The sequence below is a fragment of the Nicotiana tabacum genome, chromosome 2, assembly GCF_000715075.1.
Source record: "Nicotiana tabacum cultivar K326 chromosome 2, ASM71507v2, whole genome shotgun sequence".
NCBI lineage: Eukaryota > Viridiplantae > Streptophyta > Magnoliopsida > Solanales > Solanaceae > Nicotiana > Nicotiana tabacum.
In genome coordinates, this window is record NC_134081.1 from 27,448,099 (window position 1) to 27,469,551 (window position 21,453).

Sequence of the window (21,453 nt, forward strand, 5' to 3'; positions counted from 1 at the left end):
TAATGAAATGACAACATGGTATATTTAGTAAATATGTTTAGATAATTGTCCTGGCCATATTCATTGCATTTTGCAGAAGAGGGGTGGAGTTGGGACACGTCATATATTTGTAAGGTATATGAATAGCGGCTGATCACGTCAAGCTAGAGGATCTTTGAGTCTTAAGTGGAAGTGGTAAACCAATAGGTAATGTATCAGTTTTTCATGTGGTTTGCACAATTTAAATAATCGGATCAATAACAACAACGAAAAAAATGGATCAGTGAGAATATTTATATAAATATATACACACGTAAACTTTTGAATTGCGAAGTATCGAGCTCAATATATACGAGTTTTATATTTCATGAAATAACTTGAATTTCAAATCATTAGCATTGCTCATATATATATATATATATATATATATATATATATATATATATTAGAAGCGTATTACTTTTGGTATGTGCTTAATATTTGGATAAGGTATCCCGTGCATCATACGAACATAAAAACTAGTATTATTGTAAAAGCATGATTACAATGCTAATAGACCAAAATAGCCTTAAAATTATGATAATCTTACCATAATTCAATTTATATTGGTAAAAAATCATACTGAAGTAAAAATGAAGTTTTAAATAAATACGGACACTAAATTTCCTCAAGTAACGAGAAAATCATCGTTGGTTTATAACACAATTTCGAATAGGTCTCAGTTTGCAATATTTCAAATTTGAAAAACGAAAAAACTGATGGAGTTTTCCAAAATAGAATTTTATATCCACTCGTAAATTTGAAGAATGAAGCATTGATGCTACTGGTGTAGGTGCACCAGGAGAGATAGGATTAAGAATGAAGCTATCCGGGATATAGTGGGAGTAGCCTCCGTGGAGGACAAGATGCGGGAGTCGAGGCTGAGATGGTTCGGACATGTTAAGAGAAGAAGCATTAATGCTCCTGTTAGGAGGTGTGAGAGGTTGGCCTTGGAGAGTTTGAGAAGAGGTCGAGGTAGGCCTAAAAAGTACTCGGGAGATGTGATTAGGCAGGACATGGCGCTGCTTCAGCTCACTGAGGACATGACCCTTGATAGGAGGGTGTGGAGGTCGAGTATTAAGGTAGAAGGTTAGTAGGTAGTTTATAGTTGTTCACTGATAGTCTTAGTAGCATGCATGTCCCTTCATATTCTTAGATTTTTATTACGTTATGTGGTTTTGTTCGCCTCAGGTATTGTATTCCCTGTTGCTATTATTTGGTACTACTTATCCTTTATCTCTCCCTTTTTCTTTTCTCTTCCATCTTTCTTCCTTCCTTGCTTTCCTCTTCTTCTTCTTCTTGCCCTTCCTAAGTCGAGAGTCTATTGAAAACAGCCTCTCTACCTACATTAGGTAGGGGTAAGGTATGCGTACAAACTACCCTCCCCAGACTCCACCTGTTGGGATCAAACTGGGTTTGTTTATTTATAATTTATTCGTAAATTTGATTGGTTTGAAACCTTCAGGTTCCATCCTTCTCCAAGAAATCTACTTGCTCTCGTGCGGATATAATTTGCCAGATCCTTCCTTCATTATCTATCATGATTTGATTTACCCAAAGTTTGAATCTTTACTTTTTTTATTCTCTCACAGATGATGAGGACACATGCGCCAACCGCAGCTAAGAAGGAACCGGAGCTCCAGGTTGTGGCCGCCACTAGAGCCAGAGGCTGCGACAGGGGAAATGCTAGGGCCTAGCCTAGAGCATTACAGCTACTCATGGTCATGTTAGAGCGACATTAGTTGAGCCATAAATAGCTCTAGATAGTGAGCAGATTCCAGTTAAGGATGAGCCTCTAGGGCTACCACAGTGCTTCATAACGCCTTGGTCCGTATGATTCGTTTCGTAGAGAGCATGGCTTAGGCAGATGTACTTACTATGGCACCATCGACTTCTCATACTGGAGGAGGAGCTCAGACACCCACCACTCACACTCTAGAGCAGATGGTGCATGGGTATCAGACCTTGGGAGTATTACCAGCTGGTGTCGTTCAGCCTATCATTGCAGCGCGGCCCGAGGTTAGGCCCATTATGTCTGTGGATGAGCAAAAGAGGATAACTAGGTTTCAGAAGTTATAGTCCCCGCACTTTGAGGGTGGTCCTTCAAATGATGCCCAAGACTTCTTAGATGGGTGTCATGGGATTCTTCACAATTTGGGACTTGTGGAGTTCAATGGAGTTTATTTTATTACTTTTTAGCTGAGAGGGACGGCCCAGAGTTGGTGGTAGACTTACAAGCAGGGTAAGCCAGCAGGGTCACTCCCTCTCTCATGGGTTCAGTTTTTTCATCTCTTCTTGGAGAAATTTATCCCTCCCACCAAGAAATATGAGCACTATAGCCAGTTTGAGCATTTGGTTCAGGGTAGTATGTCAATGACTCAATATGAGATGAGGTTCTAGAGTTTTCATGTTATGCGGCTTTTCTGATTCCCACCGAGAAAGAGAAAGTGCGGAGGTTCATTGGGAGTTTTTACTTTGGTATCAGGATTGGGATAGCCCATGAGGATGAGACATAGACCACTTTTCATTAGGCAGTGGAGATTGCTAAGAGATTGGAGTGCATTTGCATGTAGGGTAGAGAGGAGCGCGAGATCAAGAAGCCTCGTAGTACTGGAGGATTTAGTGGTGCCTCATCTGGAGGCAAAGGATATTATAGTAGAAGACATCATGCAAGACTAGTCCAGTCAGCACTTCAGATCACCCAGTTAGTCATGGTTATCATGGTGTTCGTTCGGGATAGTTGTAATATAGTGCACCTCCAGTCTATGGCCCTTATAGTACACCCTCAAAGCAGAGTCAGTTTAGTGGGTATCCAGATCGTAAAGGTCGGTCACATGTTTAGTCATCTCACTTGAGGAGAGGATATTTTGAATGTGGGGATTTAGGGCATATTAGGATGCATTGTCCCAGGTTGCAGAGTGTTATACCATAATAGAGCACTCAGACTATGATTTCAACCCCAACTGCTCCACCACCCGCCCAACCAGCTAAAGGTCGGGTCAGGCAGGTAGAGGTCATCCTAGAGGTGAAGGTCAGGCTTATTGTTATGTTTTCTTAGGTAGACCTGAGGCAGTCATCACATGTATTGTTTCAGTTTGTCATAGAGATGCATCAATATTGTTCGATTCGGGTTTTACTTATTTGTATATGTCATCTTACTTTGCATTATATTTGAGTATACTTGTGATTCCTTGGATATTCTATTTATGTATATACACCTATTGGAGATTCTATTGTGGTGGATCATGTCTATCAGTCTTGTGTGATTACTATTAATGGGTAAGATACAGTATTTGATCTCTTGTTGTTGGACATTGTGGACTTACAACTGATTCTTCGCATGGATTAGTTATTTCCATATCATATTATCTTGGATTGCCATGCCAAGACCGTGACTTTGTCTATCCCAAGATTGCCTAGACTAGAGTGGAGAGGGTCACTTGGTCATTCTACAGGTAAGATGATCTCATTCCTGAAGGCTCAACGTATGGTTGAGAAAGGTTGTCTACTATATCTGGCTTTCATTCGGGATTCTAGTACATAGATTCCTTCCATGGATTCGGTGCCGGTTGTGAGGAAGTTTCCAAAGGTGTTTCCTATGGATTTGTCGGGGATGCTACCAGATAGGGATATTGACTTTGGTATTGATTTGGTACCGGGCACTTAGCCTATATCTATTCCATCATACCGTAAGACTCCAGCTAAGTTGAAGAAATTGAAGGAGTAGTTACAAGATTTTCTTGATAAGGGATTCATTAGATCGAGTATTTCTCCTTGGGGCGCGACGATATTGTTTGTGAAGAAGAATGATAGTTCCATAAGGATGTGTATTAATTATCGATAGTCGAACAAGTTCACTATCTAGAACAAGTATCAATTGCCTCGCATTGATGATTTGTTTGATCAACTTCAAGGTGCTACGGTATTTTTCAAGATTGACTTGAGATCGGGTTATCACCAGTTGAAGATGAGGGCTTCGGATATCCCTAAGATGACTTTTAGGACTCGTTATGGTCATTATGAGTTCTTGGTGATATTATTTTGTTTGACTAATGCTCCAGTGGTACTCATGGATTTGATAAATAGGGTATGCAAGCCTTATTTGTACTCTTTTGTAGTTGTGTTTATTAATGATATCTTGGTTTATTCTCGTAGTAGGGAGGAAAATAAGCAACACTTGAGAGTAGTACTCTAGACTTTCAAGGGTCGAAAGCTTTGTGCTAAATTTTTGAAATGCGAGTTCTGTTTGGATTCTGTTGGATTCTTTGGTCACGTTGTTTCTAGTGATGGTATTAAGATTAATTCAAATAAGATTAAGGCAGTTCAGAATTGGCCTAGACCTACTTCCGCTACAGAAATCCAGAGTTTCTTGGATTTGGCATGTTACTATTATCGCTTTGGGAGGAGTTTTCATCTATTGCAGCCTCATTAACTAAGTTAACTCATAAGGGCGCTCTTTTTAGATGGTATGACAAGTGTGAGCAGAGCTATCAGAAGCTCAAGCTTGCTTTGACTACAACCCCAGTATTGATGTTGCCCATGGATTCCAGGCAATACACAGTGTATTATGATGCTTTTCACCTTATTTTTGGTGCAGTTTTGATGGAGGATGGTATGGTGATTGCTTACACGTCATGATAGTTAAAGCCTTATGAGAAAAATTATCTGATTCATGATTTGTAGTTGGCAGCTATTATGCATACCCTCATGATTTGGAGGTATTACTTTTATGGTGTATAATGTGAGGTCTACATTGATCACTGGAGTCTTCAACACTTGTTCAAGCAAAAGGATTTGAATTTGAGGCAGCGGAGGTAGTTGGAGTTGTTGAAGGATTATGAAATTATGTATCATCCGGTTAAGGCAAATATGGTACTTGATGCTGTGAGCAGAAAAGAGAAGAGTATGGGAAGTTTAACATATATTCCAGCTGAGGAGAGGCATTGGCCTATTGATGTTCAGGCTTTGACCGATAAATCTGTGAGATTGGATATTTCTAAGCCTAGTAGAGTTCATGCTTGTATTATTGCGCAGTTGTCCTTGTATGAGCGCTTTAAGGCTTGCCAGTATGATGAGCTACATTTGGTGGTGTTGAAGGACACAATGCATCAAGGTGGTGCCAAGAAGGTGATTATTGGAGAGGATGGTATATTTTGACTTCAGGATCAGATTTGTATGTTACAACCCGAAATCTCAACCACGGGTCCGTGATGGCACCTAACATCTGCTTGCTAGGGTAGCCAACATTATCTAAAGAATTAATTAGTTTAACAATTTAAAAGCAAGATGTTAAGAGTTAAAGACTAAAATACTCTGAATACATATAATAAATCCATAAATAACGTTGTCTATGCTAACCCAAAAAATCTGGAGTCACAAGAACATGAGCGACTAGAATGCTACAAATACAATCTGAAATAAAATACAATTGTTCGAAACAAGATAAACAGTAAAACAAGATAGATATGGGACTTCAAGGACTGCGAACGCTGTGCAGCTCTACCTCAAGTCTCCTAGATAGATTTGGTCCGCGCAATCTCCTTTATGCACCACTAGGACTGTCACGACCCAAAATCTCACCACAGGCGTCGTGATGGCACCTAGTCTCTAAGACTAGGTAAGCCGATTTCCATTATATTTCGAAGCCATTTTTATTTAAAAAAAATAGAAACTAACGACGGAAATAATTACAAATATAACAACCTCCCAAGACTGGTAGTACTGAGTCAAGAACTCTAACTGAATACATGAAATGATCTCAAGGATCGAATACTCCATACTGTTTGAATAATAAATAAGAGTACAATAATATGGAAAGATTCCAAGGAACTGCGACGACCAAGCAGCTCTACCTTGAATCCTTTTGATCCCACTCTAACTCTGTTCGAGTCCGATATCTCCAATACCTGGCTCTGCATAAATATGTGCAGAAGTATAATATGAGTACACCGTGGTCGGTACCTGGTAAGTATCAAGACTAACCTCAGTGGAGTAGAGACGAGGTACAGTCAAGAGACTCACTAGTCTAATAACTTGTGTAATATGATATACAACATAATAGAAAATAAATAACAATAAGGGCAACACAAACCAACCGGTGATATGCACAGCAGGGCAACAGGAACATCATTAATATCGCTCAACAAATAATAAATACAAGTACACCCAATTAAATCAAGTCCTTCAAATAAATATTTTTCACATATATTCTTCCAAATAACTCTCTTTCAAATATAATTTTCTCAATTAAATATCTTTCAAATATAATTCTTTCAATAAATCTTTTTGAATAAAAACCCTTCCAAATAAATATTTTGAATATAATTCTTTCAATTAAAAGTCACCATATGACACCTCATTTCATAATCATAAAAATACGGGTCTCAGCCTTTTTTCATATTTTCACGGCACTTCGTGCCCATGATTAAATCATCATATTTTCCCGGCACTTCGTGCCCACGTTTCATATCTCAACTGCACGGACAATTCACGTGCCAATATCATCATTATTTACTCATGGCACCTCGTGCCCACATTTCTTTTCGTAATCTGCCTCGCAATAGCCACAGGCTACCAATTTCAACATAAATCAGACTATTATCAATTTACCAACAACAAGATAAATTGCACAAGGTATAAAAATAAACACAAGAAAAATTACAATATCACATAAAAATCACCAATGCAACCACTCCACATCATCACATATCATCCCTGACAATAGCCACCCTTATCACTCCTATAATAACCTCTCTTATCCCTCCGCCCTGACAATATCAATAGTCACTCTTATCGCTCTTATAGCCACCCTTATCTCTCATATAGTCACCCTTATCTCTCATATAGCCACCCGTATCGCTCCGTCTAGACAATATCCCAATACACACAACAACAGTGAAATGCCACCCTTATATCCTCACAATATCAACAGTGGAATGCCACCCTTATATCCTCAAAATAACAACTCACACAACACAACAATTTACACGAAAAATTATCACGGCAACATAACAAAATCAATTTATATCACAATTTGCCCAATTGCCACAACCAATTTCAAAGATACAACAATCAATTAATTTCACAACAAATAGCCGAAGGCTTCACACAATGTGTATAAGACCTCAAAAAATAATCAACAGAGATAGAAATTACTCAACATAGGGCAACGCCTTCATTAATTCAAATTCTCAGTAATTATATGAACACCTCTTCTTAAGATCATTTAAATAATTATTTACAGAGAAAAAATCCATAATAAAATTAAATTCCAAGAAATATCAAACCAACAAACTCACGAAATTCATATAAATAAACAAGTAACATTCACATCAAATCGTCATATAATAACAAACTCAATAAATGTGATTTGAGGCATGGCAAATAGATGATTAAATAAATGCCAACAATTATCCAATTTACTATACAATAATGTCTAAGTCTTTAACCCAATAAAATATATACATATAAGCTCGAGTACGTACTCGTCACCTCGTGTACACGGCTTTTCACATTTCTCAAATGGCACATAAGACTCGATGTCTAAGGGGTAATTCCCCCACTCGAGGTTAGGCAAGACACTTACCTTTTTGAAGTTAGGCCGATATTCCAAAATAGCCTTTTTGCTTGAATTGACCTCCGGACAGCTCACATCTATCCAAATTAATTGTACGACCTCATTAAAATTCATCAGAAATAATTTCGGATAATAATACGTCGACTTAAAAATTTATTCCAAAAAGTCAACGCGGGGTCCGCCTCTCGGAACCCGACAGAATTCTCAGGAAATCCGAACACCCATTCTGATACGAGTTCAACCATACCAATTTTATCGAATTCCTATAACAAATCGTCCTCCAAATCTATATTTTTCGTTTTTGAAACGTTTTACAATTTTTCCAAATTTTCAACTCAATTCACTGATTAAATGATCAATTCAGTGATATATTCATGTATATTAACCAAATCCGAGTTAGAATCACTTACCCCGATGAATTTCTTGAAAAACCCACGAAATATTGTCTCAAACCGAGCTCCCAAAGTCAAAAATGAAATAATACCATAAACCTCGGTTATATAGTACCCAATCTGACCTCACAATATGCGGTCCGCACAATTCCAAGTGCGGTCGCACATCCTAGCTTCTGCGGTCGCACAAAACCTGTGCGGCCGCACTTCACAACCTTCTCCTCTACCAAGCTTCAGTAAATTATCCATACCTTTCTCTATAGATATCCGAATTATGATTTCGTTACCTTTCTGGACACTAGACACAAAGGGCTACAACTTTCATTTTTTGAATCATCTCCAAATTCCTTGTAGATCAAAAGATATAAGCTTCCGAAGTCGGACCAGTGAACCTGCGAAAATCACGAGAAGTGCGGCCATACACAAAATTGTGCGGTCCGCACTAGGTGGAGTGCGGTCCGCACTTGTCCTCTGCGGTCCGCACTTTTCCTCTGAAGTGCGGTCGCACTCAAAATTGTGCGGTCCGCACTTTTCCAACAGTTCCAGAACAATATTAGAGTATTGAAATGCCCGGACTCGCTCAAAACTCACCTCGAAACTCATCCGGAACCTCCCGGACACAAACCATATATGAATTTCAATCATAAGACATGCTACGGACCTGCTCGCGCACTCAAAATACTGAAAAGAGATCGTCTCGACCCGATATTGACCATGGCCAAACTCCTAAATTTTATAACTTTACTAATCTCTCAACCAATGATCCAAAAATACACCCAAGCCCCTCAGGACCTCAACCAAATATAACAACACGTCCCAAAATACAATACGAACATAGTGGAGGCTTCAAATCTCGTCAAACAACGTCAAAATTATGAATCGCGTCTCGAATCAAATTATGAGTTTTTAAATCTTCTAACTTCTATGTTTTACGCCGAAACGTATCAAATCAATCCGGAATGACTTCAAATTTTGCACACAAGTCATAAATGACATAATGTAGGTATTCCAAATTTTCAATAAATGACACGCTCCTAAGTCTAAAACCACCATAAGGAGCTATTGGAATAATCAAAACTCTATTCCGGAGTCGTTTGCTCAAAAGTCAACTCTCCGGTCAACTCTTTTCTTTTAAGCTTCTTAAATAAGAATTATTCTTTTAATTAATTCTGAATCTTTAGTAAATCAAACTCGACCACACCTGCGGGTCGTAATACATATTGCGAAGCTGCTCGAGACCTTAAGTCAATGAACGGAACGTTAATTCTTAAAATAACAAGTCGGGTCATTACAAGGACTAACACCGGGATCTGCACAAGAAGTGCAGAAGCGTAGTATGAGTACACCCGATACCATGTACTCCGTAAGTGTCGAGACTAACCTCGACAAAGTAGTGACGAGGCTATGACAAGACACTCACTATAAACCTGTACGAATAATAAATAAAAGACAATAGAACTATAGAGAAAATGTTTAAACTCGTAACAACGAAACCAGAAGGTCATCTAACAGAGGCACCCATAATAACATAATCTCATACCCTATATCACAACATAGAAAAATAGAGCAGCACAACTACAAAAAGTTATAACACATCATTTTCTGTTGCGGTGTGCAACTCGATACCAAATCCAAATCAACATTTGTTGTGGCGAGCAACCCGATCCCAATATGATTTCAATATCTATTGCGATGCGCAACCCGTTCCCAATATCAATTCATTTCCATTTTGTTGCGGCGTGCAACCTTGTTACCAATATCATTTCATTACCAATAATAACCCAATGCAACAAGTTTCGGAATTCCAATATAAAAAGGAACTAAAGCTGCTCATGCTCATCTCCACTACGGGAATAAACTAAAATATTATCAATGAAGACGATCACGAAGGAATACATATAAGGCTTTAACACCCGATTCATCAAATCCATAAAGGTTGTTGGGCATTAGTCAAGCCAAATGACATCACCAAGAACTCATAATGACCATAACGAGTCCGAAAATCTGTCTTAGGAATATCATATGTCCTAATCTTCACCTGATGGTAGCCCGACCTTAAATCAATCTTTGAAAACACCTAGGCACCCTGAAGCTAGTCAAATAAGTCATAAATCCTCGGCAACGAATACTTGTTCTTGATAGTGACCTTGTTCAACTGCCTATAATCTATGCACATACTCATTGATCCGTCCTTTTTCCTCACAAACAATAATGGTGCACCCCAAGGCGAGACACTAGGTCTAATGAATCCCTTGTAAAGAAAATCCTACAACTGCTCCATCAATTCTTTCAACTTAACTGGAGTCATACGGTATGATGGAGTAGAAATGGGTTGTGTGCCCGGAACCAAGCCAATGCAAAAGTTGATATTTTTTCGGGTGTCATACCCGGTAAGTCTGTAGGAAACACCTATGGTAACTCTGTCACCACCAGAACTAAATCGATGAAAGGAACCTCCGCACTAGAATCACGGATATAATCTAAATATGACAAGCACCCCTTCTCAACCCTACGTCGAGCCTTCACATAGGAAACCACCCGGCTTGTGGAGTGCCTAAGAGTCCCTCTCCACTCCAACCTAGGCAACCTTGGCATGGCTAATATCACAGTCTTGGCATGACAGTCCAAGATAGCATGATACGGTGACAACCAATCTATGCCCAAAATTACCTCAAAATCCACCATATCCAACAACAGAAGATTAACTATGGTATCGTAGCCCACAATAGTCTCCACACAAAAGCGATAGACACGGTCCACCATAATAGAATACCCAAGAGGTATAAATACATAGACATGAGTATTCAAAGAATCACGAGACATATCCAAATATGAAGCAAAATAGGATGAAACATACAAATATGTAGAGCTCAGATCAAATAAAGATGATACATCTCTAAGGAAAATCGGAACAATACATGTGATAACTGCATCAGATGAATCTGTCTCAGGTCTAGCTGGGAATTCATAGCAACGGGGCTGAGCCCCGCCAATCTGACCTCTAACTCTCTGACAGCCTCTCACTGACTAACATCCACCTCTAGCTGTCCTACCTACACCTCGAACTGCCTGACCCCCGCCTCTAGCTGGCTAAGTGAGTGTTGGAGCAACATGTGTCATAATCATGCCGTGTATACCCTATTGTCGCATGCTGCTCCTCAATCTAGGACAGTACCTCCTGATATGACATGCATCACTGCACTCAAAGCAACCCCTCTGCTGGCGTAACTGTTGAGTTTGAGACTGTCCCTGATGACCCGAATGACCATCGTAGTAACTCTATAGATGTGGTGCACTAATAGGAGCTTAAGATGCATTGAATACTAGTTGCTCAGAATGAGACACATACGTATCGTGACCACCTGAAGAACCATGAGACAGCTGAAGTGCTGACTGAATGAGCCTGATAGGATGACCTCTGTCAAATGAACCCTTGCATCCAGATAAGGCACCACTGAAACCACCAAAATGATGAGACCCCTTCTCAGATGTCGACTCTCTACCTTGGCCACGAATCCTCTCGATCCTCCTAGCAATCTCCACAACCCGAGTAAAAGAAATATCATCATCAGTTTATTTGTCCATCTATAGCATGATACCATAAGTAAGGCCATATGAAGTTCGCATCGCACTTCTAGAGGGCCGTACAGCATGAGTTAGGCACATGGGTTAAGTTGAGTACATCATTTCACCCCCAGACAGACGGACAGTCCGAGCGCACCATTTAGATATTGGAGGATATGTGTTGCGCATGTGTTATGGATTTCGGGGCTTCTTGGGTGCTAAGTTTTCTTATAACAAGAGATAATAATCGAGTATTAAGATAGCTCCTTACGAGGCCTTATATGTGATATGGTGTCGTTCGCTAGTTGGTTCGTTTGAGTCATGAGAGGCTCGATTGTTGGGTACCAATTTGGTTCAGGATGCCTTGGAAAAGGTCAAGATGATTCAGGATCAACTTCGTATAGCATAGTCTAGGCAGAAGAGTTATACCGATCGGAGAGTTTGTGATGTTGCATTCATGGTTGGAGATAGAGTTTTGCTCCGGGTTTCACCCATAAAGGGTCGGAGGTTTGGGAAGAAGGGCAAGTCGAGCCCTAGGTATATTGAACCCTTTGAGATCCTTAAGAGAGTTGGTGAGGTAGACTACAAGCTTGTATTGCCACCTAGATTATCAGCAATTCACCCGGTGTTCCATGTCTCCATGCTCCAGAAGTATCATGGTGATCCATCCCATGTATTAGATTTTGGCTCAGTCCAGTTAGACAAGGATTTGACATACGAGGAGGAGCAGGCGGCCATTCTAGCACGGCAAGTTCGGAAGATGAGGTCTAAGAGTTATCCTTCTGTTAGAGTGAAGTGGAGAGGTTAGCCGATTGAGGCAGCTACGTGGGAGTCTGAGTCCGATATGCATAGTAGATACCCATACCTTTTCACCAGTCCAGGTACCTTTCTATGTCTGTTCAAGGACGAACGTTTGTTTTAGAAGTGGAGAATGTGATGACCTGATAGGTCATCATGAGTTCTAGCCCTTATTTTAGAGTTTCGAGACCTTGATTATTTCTGCTTAATACTTTTAGATTTTCGTGCGCAGTCCGTGTCTTTTTTCAAAAAATAATTACGTGAAAAATTGAAGAAAACATGAATTTTAGCGTTAACAATAATTTGAGATGACTATTATCAATTTTTTGTGTAAACGACCCTGGATCAGTATTTTGATGATCCCCATGGGTCCATATCGTGATTTTTGGCTTGGGCATATGCCCGAAATTGAATTCGAAAGTCCCTAACTTGATTTGACGTGATTTGTTAAAAACTAGTAATTTGAAGGTTTAAAGATTTTCGAATTTTGACCGTAGGTTTACTTTATTGCTACTAGATTCGAATTTTGGTTCTGAAACTTGGTATAGGTCCATTTTACTATTCAAAACTTGTTTGCAAAATTTGGTGCAAAACGGAGTTAATTTGTTATGATTCGGACGCTCGGTTGTGAATTTGGAAGTTTTTGAGTTTCTTTGAAAACTTCATGCATTTTGATGTCGGATTTGTAGTTCTAGGTGTTATTTTGGTATTTTGATCACGCAGCCGAGTTCGTATGATGTTATTATACTTGTGTGCATGTTTGTTTTGGAGCTCGAATGGCTCGAGTGAGTTTCGGATAGGCTACACATCATTTTTGGACTTAAGGAATATGTTGGTTCAGTTGTTGCTGGTGTCTGAGGTTTTGTGCTTCGCGGTCGTGAATGTACTCTCACGATCGCGAAGGGAAATCTGGGCTGGGGAGGAATTCCTTCATCGTGAACGTGAGGAGCCGGTCGCGAACGCGAAGTCCGGGGGGAGAGGCCATCGCAAACGCGAAGAGCATCTCGCAAACACAAAGGCCATTGGGTCGTAGTGATTCGCGATCACGTCAGGTCCTTTGCGAACGCGAAAAAGATCTAATGCCAGTGGTTTAAAACAGTCCAAAGTCGGGATTTATCCCATTTCTCATCATTTTCAAGCTTGAGCTAGGCCTAGAGGCGATTTTGAAGAGGTTTTTCATCTCAACTTCATAGGTTAGTAGATTTTAACTGGTTTCCTTACATTTCATAAACACTCGTTGGTTTTAATATTTAATCTATGCTTTTTCATGGTAGAAATTAGGGATTTGGGTAGAAATTGGAGATTTTGATAAATTGAGATTTAGACCTCAAATTGAGGTTGGATTTTGAAACTAATCACATAACCGGGCTCGGGGTGAATAGGTAATTGGGTTTTGGTCAGAATCTCGAATTTTGACCAAGCCGGCTCGGGATTGACTTTTGTTGACATTTTTCAAAAACATTAAAGATTGAATCTTTTTCACTCGTGGGTAGTTTCTAAAGCTTATTTTGAATTATTTGAACTATATCTGATTAGATTTGACTGGTTTTGAGGCTAATTCGTGGTTGAGCATTGATTTGATTGCGGAAGTGAGGTAAGTGTTATGATTAACCTTGACTTGAGGGATTAGGATTTGTTGGTCTATTTGCTACGTATTTTATGTATGAGGACAACGTATATATGAGGTGACGAGTATTTATGCATTATCGTTGGGTTAAAGCATGCGGGTGGAACTTGTTTCTTATATTATATTATTTCGTTAATTATGTTATCTGTGCTTAGGTTAGATTATTACTTCTTTAATTATATGTTTCGTATTTATTGCTTATTTTTAAGATGTTGAATATCTTGGAAGTTGAAGTTTGATATCATGGCACCATATTTGAAGTTAAATTATCTCCCGCATTATTTATTATTCGGATTCATATTATTACATGGTGAGGACGAGAGTAAAAGTACGAAGGGTGATGCCATGCCATTTCATTCATATTATTACATGGTGAGGACGAGAGTAAAAGCACGAAAGGTGATGTCGTGCCATTATATTCATTATTTCATTATGAGGACGAGAGTAAAAGTACGAAGGGGGGTGCCATATCATTTTCATATCATTGATTTAACTGATTTCCGGTTTTGGTGATTTGCTTGGTTATTTCGTGTCTCCGTACTTGCCGTATTTATTATATCTTCCCCTTTTCGCATGTCCCCTCCCAGTTAGTATTTTATCATTCTTCTTGTTATTTTGTTGCTCTATATACACTTGTACAGGTTTAATTACGTAGGTGTCTTATCATAGTCTGGTCACTACCTCGTCGAGGTTAGGCTCGACACTTACGGAGTACATTGGTTTGGTTGTACTCATACTACACTTCTGCACTTCTTGTGCAGATACTAGTATTGGTCCCAGCGGTGCTTGAGGTGCGTCGGCTCGGATCACTTTCACACGGAGACTCGAGGTAGATCTACTGCGTTCGCAGACCTTGAATTTCCCTTTTATTTTCCACTTTTAGTGTTTATCTCTTTCGAACAAATGTATTTATTTCAGACTATGTTTGTAGACTTCTAGTTGCTGGTGTACTCGTGACTCCGGATTTATGGGAGTAGATATTATTACGTGGTTTATGTTAGCACTGTGTTAGATTTGGCATTTATTTCCCGTTGAATATTATTATTATTTTTTCAACTGTTAAAAATTGTTTAATATTCTATCTCACGTCGGCTTACCTAGCAAGTGGATCTTAGGCACCATCACGACCCCGAGGTTGGGATATCGGGTCGTGACACGCGATTTTCATGCCACTATTTTTTTAAGTTTTTGAATTATTTAAATAAGAGCGTGCAGACGGACTTAGGAATTTTCGGGTCAAAACTTGGGTGCAAATCCTAACGGATAGTAAGATATTCAGATGAGTACGACTTATCACGAGTCCTAACGAATCATTAAAGCTCCAGTGCAAATTATGTCACTAACTTCGGTATCAAGTATTCACAAATCCATACTAATCGCTAAGATTTGCACAAAAAATTTGCCAATACATTGTTTGTTCAAAATTGACCCAATTGGTCCAAACCTACTCTAAATTTGATATTCAACCTTCTAATACCTATCACAACAATTCTCGATTTGTTAAATTCAATCCAAAACTTCAAAGATCAATAGCACTTTGCCTTCTTTACCAATCAAACTCAACAATTGTGTTCTTAAAATTCCTTCAAACAAACCATTCCAAACCAACTACAAATATGCAATGATCATTTAATTTTCTACAACTAATGAAAAAGAAAAAATGAGAAGTAAATTCTAACTTATGATGTATATTTATTTAACTTCTAAAATAAGGTATTAAAGTATAATCTGTGTCAATCAAAGTGATAACAAATAAAATTTCTTGGTATTCTCTTGAAGTTGGACCCATGCGTCGCACGGTCACTTTCTTAGTTGTAGCTTAAAGAAGGAAATAGAGAAATTAGAAAAGAATAAAAACAAACACGTTGTTCTCCGAGACCTGACATACATGTATATCACAGTTGATGTGAAAAAGTGGGGACAGAAAAAGGGAACAAAGAAAAAGGCAAGAATCATTAGTTGTCCTAGTGAGTCACCACATTTAAATCACATCTTGATCTATGACGAAGAAATAAATATTTCATCCGTTTTAATTTATGTATATTTATTTAGATGAGTACAAAATTTAAGGGAAAAAACACTTTTGAAGCTCATAGTATTAAATATTTTATAATGTTTGTGTACATACAAGATTTTTGAAACTTGTGATAGAAAATATATCATAACATTTGTATTGTTATAAAATCTTCTTTAAAATAAGAAATGCATATTAAATTATTTTCAAACTTATGAAGAGGTTATTCTTCTGTAAACAAATAAAAAAGGAAGTAAGTTGCATAAATTTGAAACGAATAGGATAATACTTTGTCAAATATTTGAAAATTAGAAATTTCCTTTTTTTTAACTTTAAATCTCCGTTTTTTACTGGGAACTTTGGGTACGCAAGTCCAGGAAAGCCACCTTTCACCCTCCAAAGTCCAAAGGATCAAACCTAACACCTTGAATTAATCACGAGTTAATATTCTTTAATCTCAATTTTCACATAAATTATTGCTTAGAAATCATACCACTTTCCAGTAATAGTAATTGTTTCAATATCTTAAGTGCATACACTCATAAAAACAAGTATTTCCTAATAATCTTTCCGAATTCAATAAGTACTCCCTTTGTTCCACTTATGTTATTCAGTTTAGAGTATAACCGTCAAACTAACTTATTTTGGCGAACAAAGCGAATTTAAATTGTCTGAAATAAAATTTATGTATTTAAAAAAATAATATAAAAATATAAAATTTATGTATTTATAAAAATTGTCTGAAATACAATAGTTAACAATTCAAAATATTCAAAATATCAAAGAAAATCTTTTTTCATTCCCCGAATAATAATTCTGTCATCTCGATTGCATCTCTAATTCGATAGCAATATAACCTCCATTAATCTTGTTTGTAGATCAGATCATATTTTACATTTTAGTAGCTAGCAGTGGATTCAAGAACATGGAAAAATATTAATCCATTACCAACTAATTTTCGTTGACTTAATGCTATCTTTCAATTTCTAACAACCAGTCACAATCTCATGTACAATGCCAACTTGTTATGACGTTAACCTTACAAAACAGAATAAAACTTTTTGATATATCCTCAAGCTAAGATTGTTATGATGACACGACCTAACTTTGGACATATAAAGTATTCCTTGCGTAAAATTATTTTTGATTCCCTAAAACAGAATTTTTTTGATAACTTTCAAGATAAAGTATTCCTTGAGTAAATTATTTTCCAAGCATTTATTCCCTAAAACAAATTACTACTTTTTTATATGAAGCTTAAAAAAGGTATTCCCTGACAACTCAAAAATAAATTCTTTGATTAAATCATTTTTTACTGCTGATATTGCTTCTTTTTCATGGCTTTTTTCACTATTGTATTTCCTTTTAGAATTGTTAAGACTGTGTATACACTACCCTCCTCAAAATTATACTGGGTTGTTGTAACCATAACAACCACAACTTCCATATACTCCCATACTATCATATGGATAATATGTAACCAATCTTTATGTCATAGGAGATCATTTTATTTGTAAATCAACTTTATACGTAAAATCTTATTTCGTCAATTATAATTTAACTTAAAGAGGCAAATGGAGAAAGAATAAAACAAGCACATTATGTATAAACCACACGTTGATGGGAAAGAGAATGGACTTGAAAAGTAACATTGAGAAAAAGAAAGAATCATTATATTGTCTTTGTTGATCTAGGACAGAAATTAAATAAATAATATTCCTTCTTTATGTAATGCACTTTCTTTTAAAACCTCTCTCAAAAAAATTGATATTTTTTATCTTTAAAAATTATTTAATATTAAATTTTTATTTTACTCTTAGATAATTTATAATCATACATACATCTATATCTTATTTTAGACCATAACTTTTTTAAAAAAAATTAAAATTTCGTGTCCCGGTTGGGAAAGTAGAGAAAATTGTCTGAAAAAACAGAGAAAGGGGTTAGGGAAAGTACATCAAAATGACCACTTACATTGACTTTTTCTGCAGTTCATACTTACTACTTATAGTATAATATAATATAATATAACCTGTAAGACCAGTTCAATTATTTTACTTGTAAGACAAGATCATTTATTCTACTAGTATTATTTTACTCCATATGGTATCAAGTTGACTTAGCAATTTGCATTTATTTTTTTTCTCTCTAGATCAACAAACCAAAACAACCAAGCACAAACAACCATGGCTGAAGTGCTTGTTTCCATTGTCCTTGACCAGTTGGGCAATTTCATTGTGGAGCAAGTTAAGGGACAAGTTGATGAACTAAGAATGGCTATTGGGATCAAGAAAGAGATCCAAAGTCTATCTTTGAAGTTGAAAATGATTAAAGAAGCATTGGATGATGCTGAGAAAAGAAGGGTCAAAGACAAAAATGTTAAACATTGGCTAGAAATTCTTGAAGACTTTTCATATGACACAGATAATGTGTTAGATGAATGGAAAACAAGAATTCTACAGCAAGAAATTGAAAGAAATGAGGCTGCTACTACTGCTGCTTCAATTCCTAGGAAGAAAGCAAGTTGCTTTTTTCTACCTTCTTGTTTTACTTTCAAGAAACTTGAGGTGAATCGCGATATTGTTCGAAAAATAAAGGAATTGGATGTGAAGTTAGAAGGGATTGTGAGAGAAAAAGATCAGTTCAGTTTTGTAGTTAATGCAAATGGTGTTGTTTCTGATCAAGATGTGTTTAAAAGAGTTATGACTACTGGCATTGTTGATGAATCAGAAGTACATGGTAGAGATTCTGATAAAGATGTTGTAATAAGTAAGTTGCTTGAGAGTAATGATCAAGAAAATGGTCTCCTTGTTGTCTCTGTTGTGGGCACAGGTGGGATTGGAAAGACAACTCTTGCACAACTAGCCTATGGTGATGAGAAAATAAAGGGTCATTTTGATGAAAGAATTTGGATTTGTGTATCGGACCCTTTCGATGAAGTTAAAATTGCGAAAGCTATTCTTGAATCTCTAACTAAAAGCTCACCAAATCTGTCTCAACTGCATATGTTGTTAGAAAGAATTCAAGAATGTGTCTCTAAGAAAAGGTTCTTTCTTGTGCTAGATGATGTATGGTCTGAAGATTATTCGAAATGGGAACCGTTGAAGAACTCTCTCAAGAATGGAGCTCCCGGAAGTAGAATCTTGGTTACATCTAGGAGTGAGAGGGTTGTCGGAATGATGGGAAGTTCTTACATGCATCGGTTGGGACAAATCTCGGATTCAGATTGCTGGTCATTGTTTAGTCGGATAGCATTTTCAGGAAGGAATAAGGAGGATTTTGAGAATTTAGAAGATATTGGGAAGAGAATTGTTCGAAAGTGCAAAGGATTGCCACTTGCTGCAAAGACTATGGGAAGTCTCTTGCGCTTTAAGGATACAGAAGAAGAGTGGCAAACTGTTTTAAACAATGAAATATGGGAAATGGAGGAAGTGGCAATAGACCTATTTCCTCATTTGTACTTGAGCTACGACGATTTGCCCCCCATCTTGAAGCGTTGTTTCTCATATTGTGCCATTTTCCCTAAAGATACTGTCATAAATGTAGACAGATTGATCAGAATTTGGATGGCACAAGGTTATCTCAGCACAGTTGAAAATAACCAACAGGAAGTAAAAGGGCGTGAGTATTTCATGAACTTAGCCACGCGCTCTTTCTTTCAAGAGCTGGAGAAAGATGACAAAAATGCAAGTGTTATAATATCTTGCAAAATGCATGATGTAGTGCATGATTTTGCTCAGTTTGTTGCTAAAAATGACTGCTATAGCATCAAAGGAACCGAAGCAACTGAAAACAAAGTAGACGTTCTTAGTGTTCGTCATTTATGCTGGGAGAGGAGTGATAGTTCAGTGAATCCTACTTCTATTTGTGATATTGGAAAAATTCGCAGTCTATTTGCTGAACACTTGCACGCAAAAGAGCTTCCTAGAGATCTATTCAAAGGTCTTAAATGCATAAGAGTTCTAAATTTACATGGATGTTTGATGCAAGAACTTCCTGAAGAAATAGGAAATCTATTTCATCTAAGGTACATTGATTTAAGCAGCAGTCAAGTGAAGGACTTACCTGAATCCATTTGCCGCTTGTGTAATCTGCAAACCTTAGATCTTCGCGGTTGTAAGAATCTTTCAACACTTCCTCAACAGATAGGAAAATTGTTAAACTTGAGACACCTCATTACTACTGACATGCCAAAATTGGAATCTTTTCCTCAAGGAATTGGAAGTCTAACTCAACTCAGGACTTTGAGTGACTTTGTAGTTGGGAAAGGATCGAGCAAGTTGGGATATATCGGAAAATTGAACCAACTTCAAGGGTATCTATCAATCCATGTTATCGACAATTTGAACTCTGCAGAAGATGTAGTTGAAGCAGAGAAGGCAGAACTAAGAAGCAAGAAGTACGTTAAAGAACTACGTTTGAATTTCTATTGGACGAGTGAGGTAAGAATGGATGTGATTGAAGCTCTAATACCACCTCCAAATCTTAGATTCTTGACAATCAATGGATACAGAGGTACTCAATTACCAACATGGATAACATTGTCACTTAATAATCTTAGAGTTCTTACACTAAGTGAGTGCTTTAACTGCAACTTTCTGCCACCTTTAGGTAAGTTACCATTTCTTGAAATTCTTTGGGTGAGGCTTATGGATGAGCTGAAACAGGTAGGAAATGAATTATTGGGCTTGCCAGGAACCATTGAACCATTTCCAAAGCTAAAGAAATTGAGATTTGCATATTGTTCAGAGTGGGAAGAATGGACAGACTTAAAACCAGAAGTTGTTATTTCAGTAATGCCTAGTCTCAAGGAGTTAGAATTATATTGCTGTGAAAAGCTTAATAGCCTTCCATATTGTCTCTTGCAAAGGCTGCCATCAATAGTGTCTTTAAAGATCAAGATGTGCCCTTATCTTGAAGTTGACTGGACTAAGATATCCCATATTCAGAATATTGAAACTGGTAATGGGATTTGAGGAATGTTGAATATTTTTGGTGGGGTAATCTTTATATAAGAGAAAAGGGAGACATGGAGCAGCGGTAAAGTTATCTCCGTGTGACCTATAGGTCACAAGTTCGAGTCATGGAATCAGCAGTTAACCCTTGTGTTTGGGTAGGCTTCCTACATCGCACCCCAATCAACTTGTGTTTGGGTAGGCTGCCTACATCACACCCCCTTGGGGTGCGGCCTTTCACCCAATCTTGCGTGAATGTGAAATGCTTTGTGCACCGGGTTGCCCATAATTTTTTATAAGAGAATAAAGTCTTCTTATCTGGGGAATGGACTTGTATCTATGTTATGTTATAAGATTATCATACTATTGTCTTTTTGTATTTTGCATGTTGAATTTTTATTACTCCCAGAATTAGAATTACAAAGTTCTCATAAAGCTTCATCTTCTGCTGTTAAGTGTTCCAAGTAATACTTCACAAACTAAATACTTTACACCAACCAAACAATTTA

General features: G+C 37.6%; 1 protein-coding gene across 1 annotated transcript; it reads left to right on the forward strand.

Moving 5' to 3' along the window:
• The first annotated feature begins 17,865 nt into the window (after nucleotides 1-17,865).
• Nucleotides 17,866-21,379, forward strand: LOC107798278 (putative disease resistance protein RGA3). Its single transcript, XM_075232069.1, has one exon. The coding sequence runs from the start codon at nucleotides 18,176-18,178 to the stop codon at nucleotides 20,963-20,965; it is 2,790 nt and encodes a 929-aa protein (XP_075088170.1). The 5' UTR covers nucleotides 17,866-18,175; the 3' UTR covers nucleotides 20,966-21,379.
• Nucleotides 21,380-21,453: the final 74 nt, after the last annotated feature.

Bases quoted from the DNA above. Each gene is read 5' to 3' on its own strand.
- LOC107798278 (XM_075232069.1), top strand. From the start codon at position 18,176: ATGGCTGAAGTGCTTGTTTCCATTGTCCTTGACCAGTTGGGCAATTTC.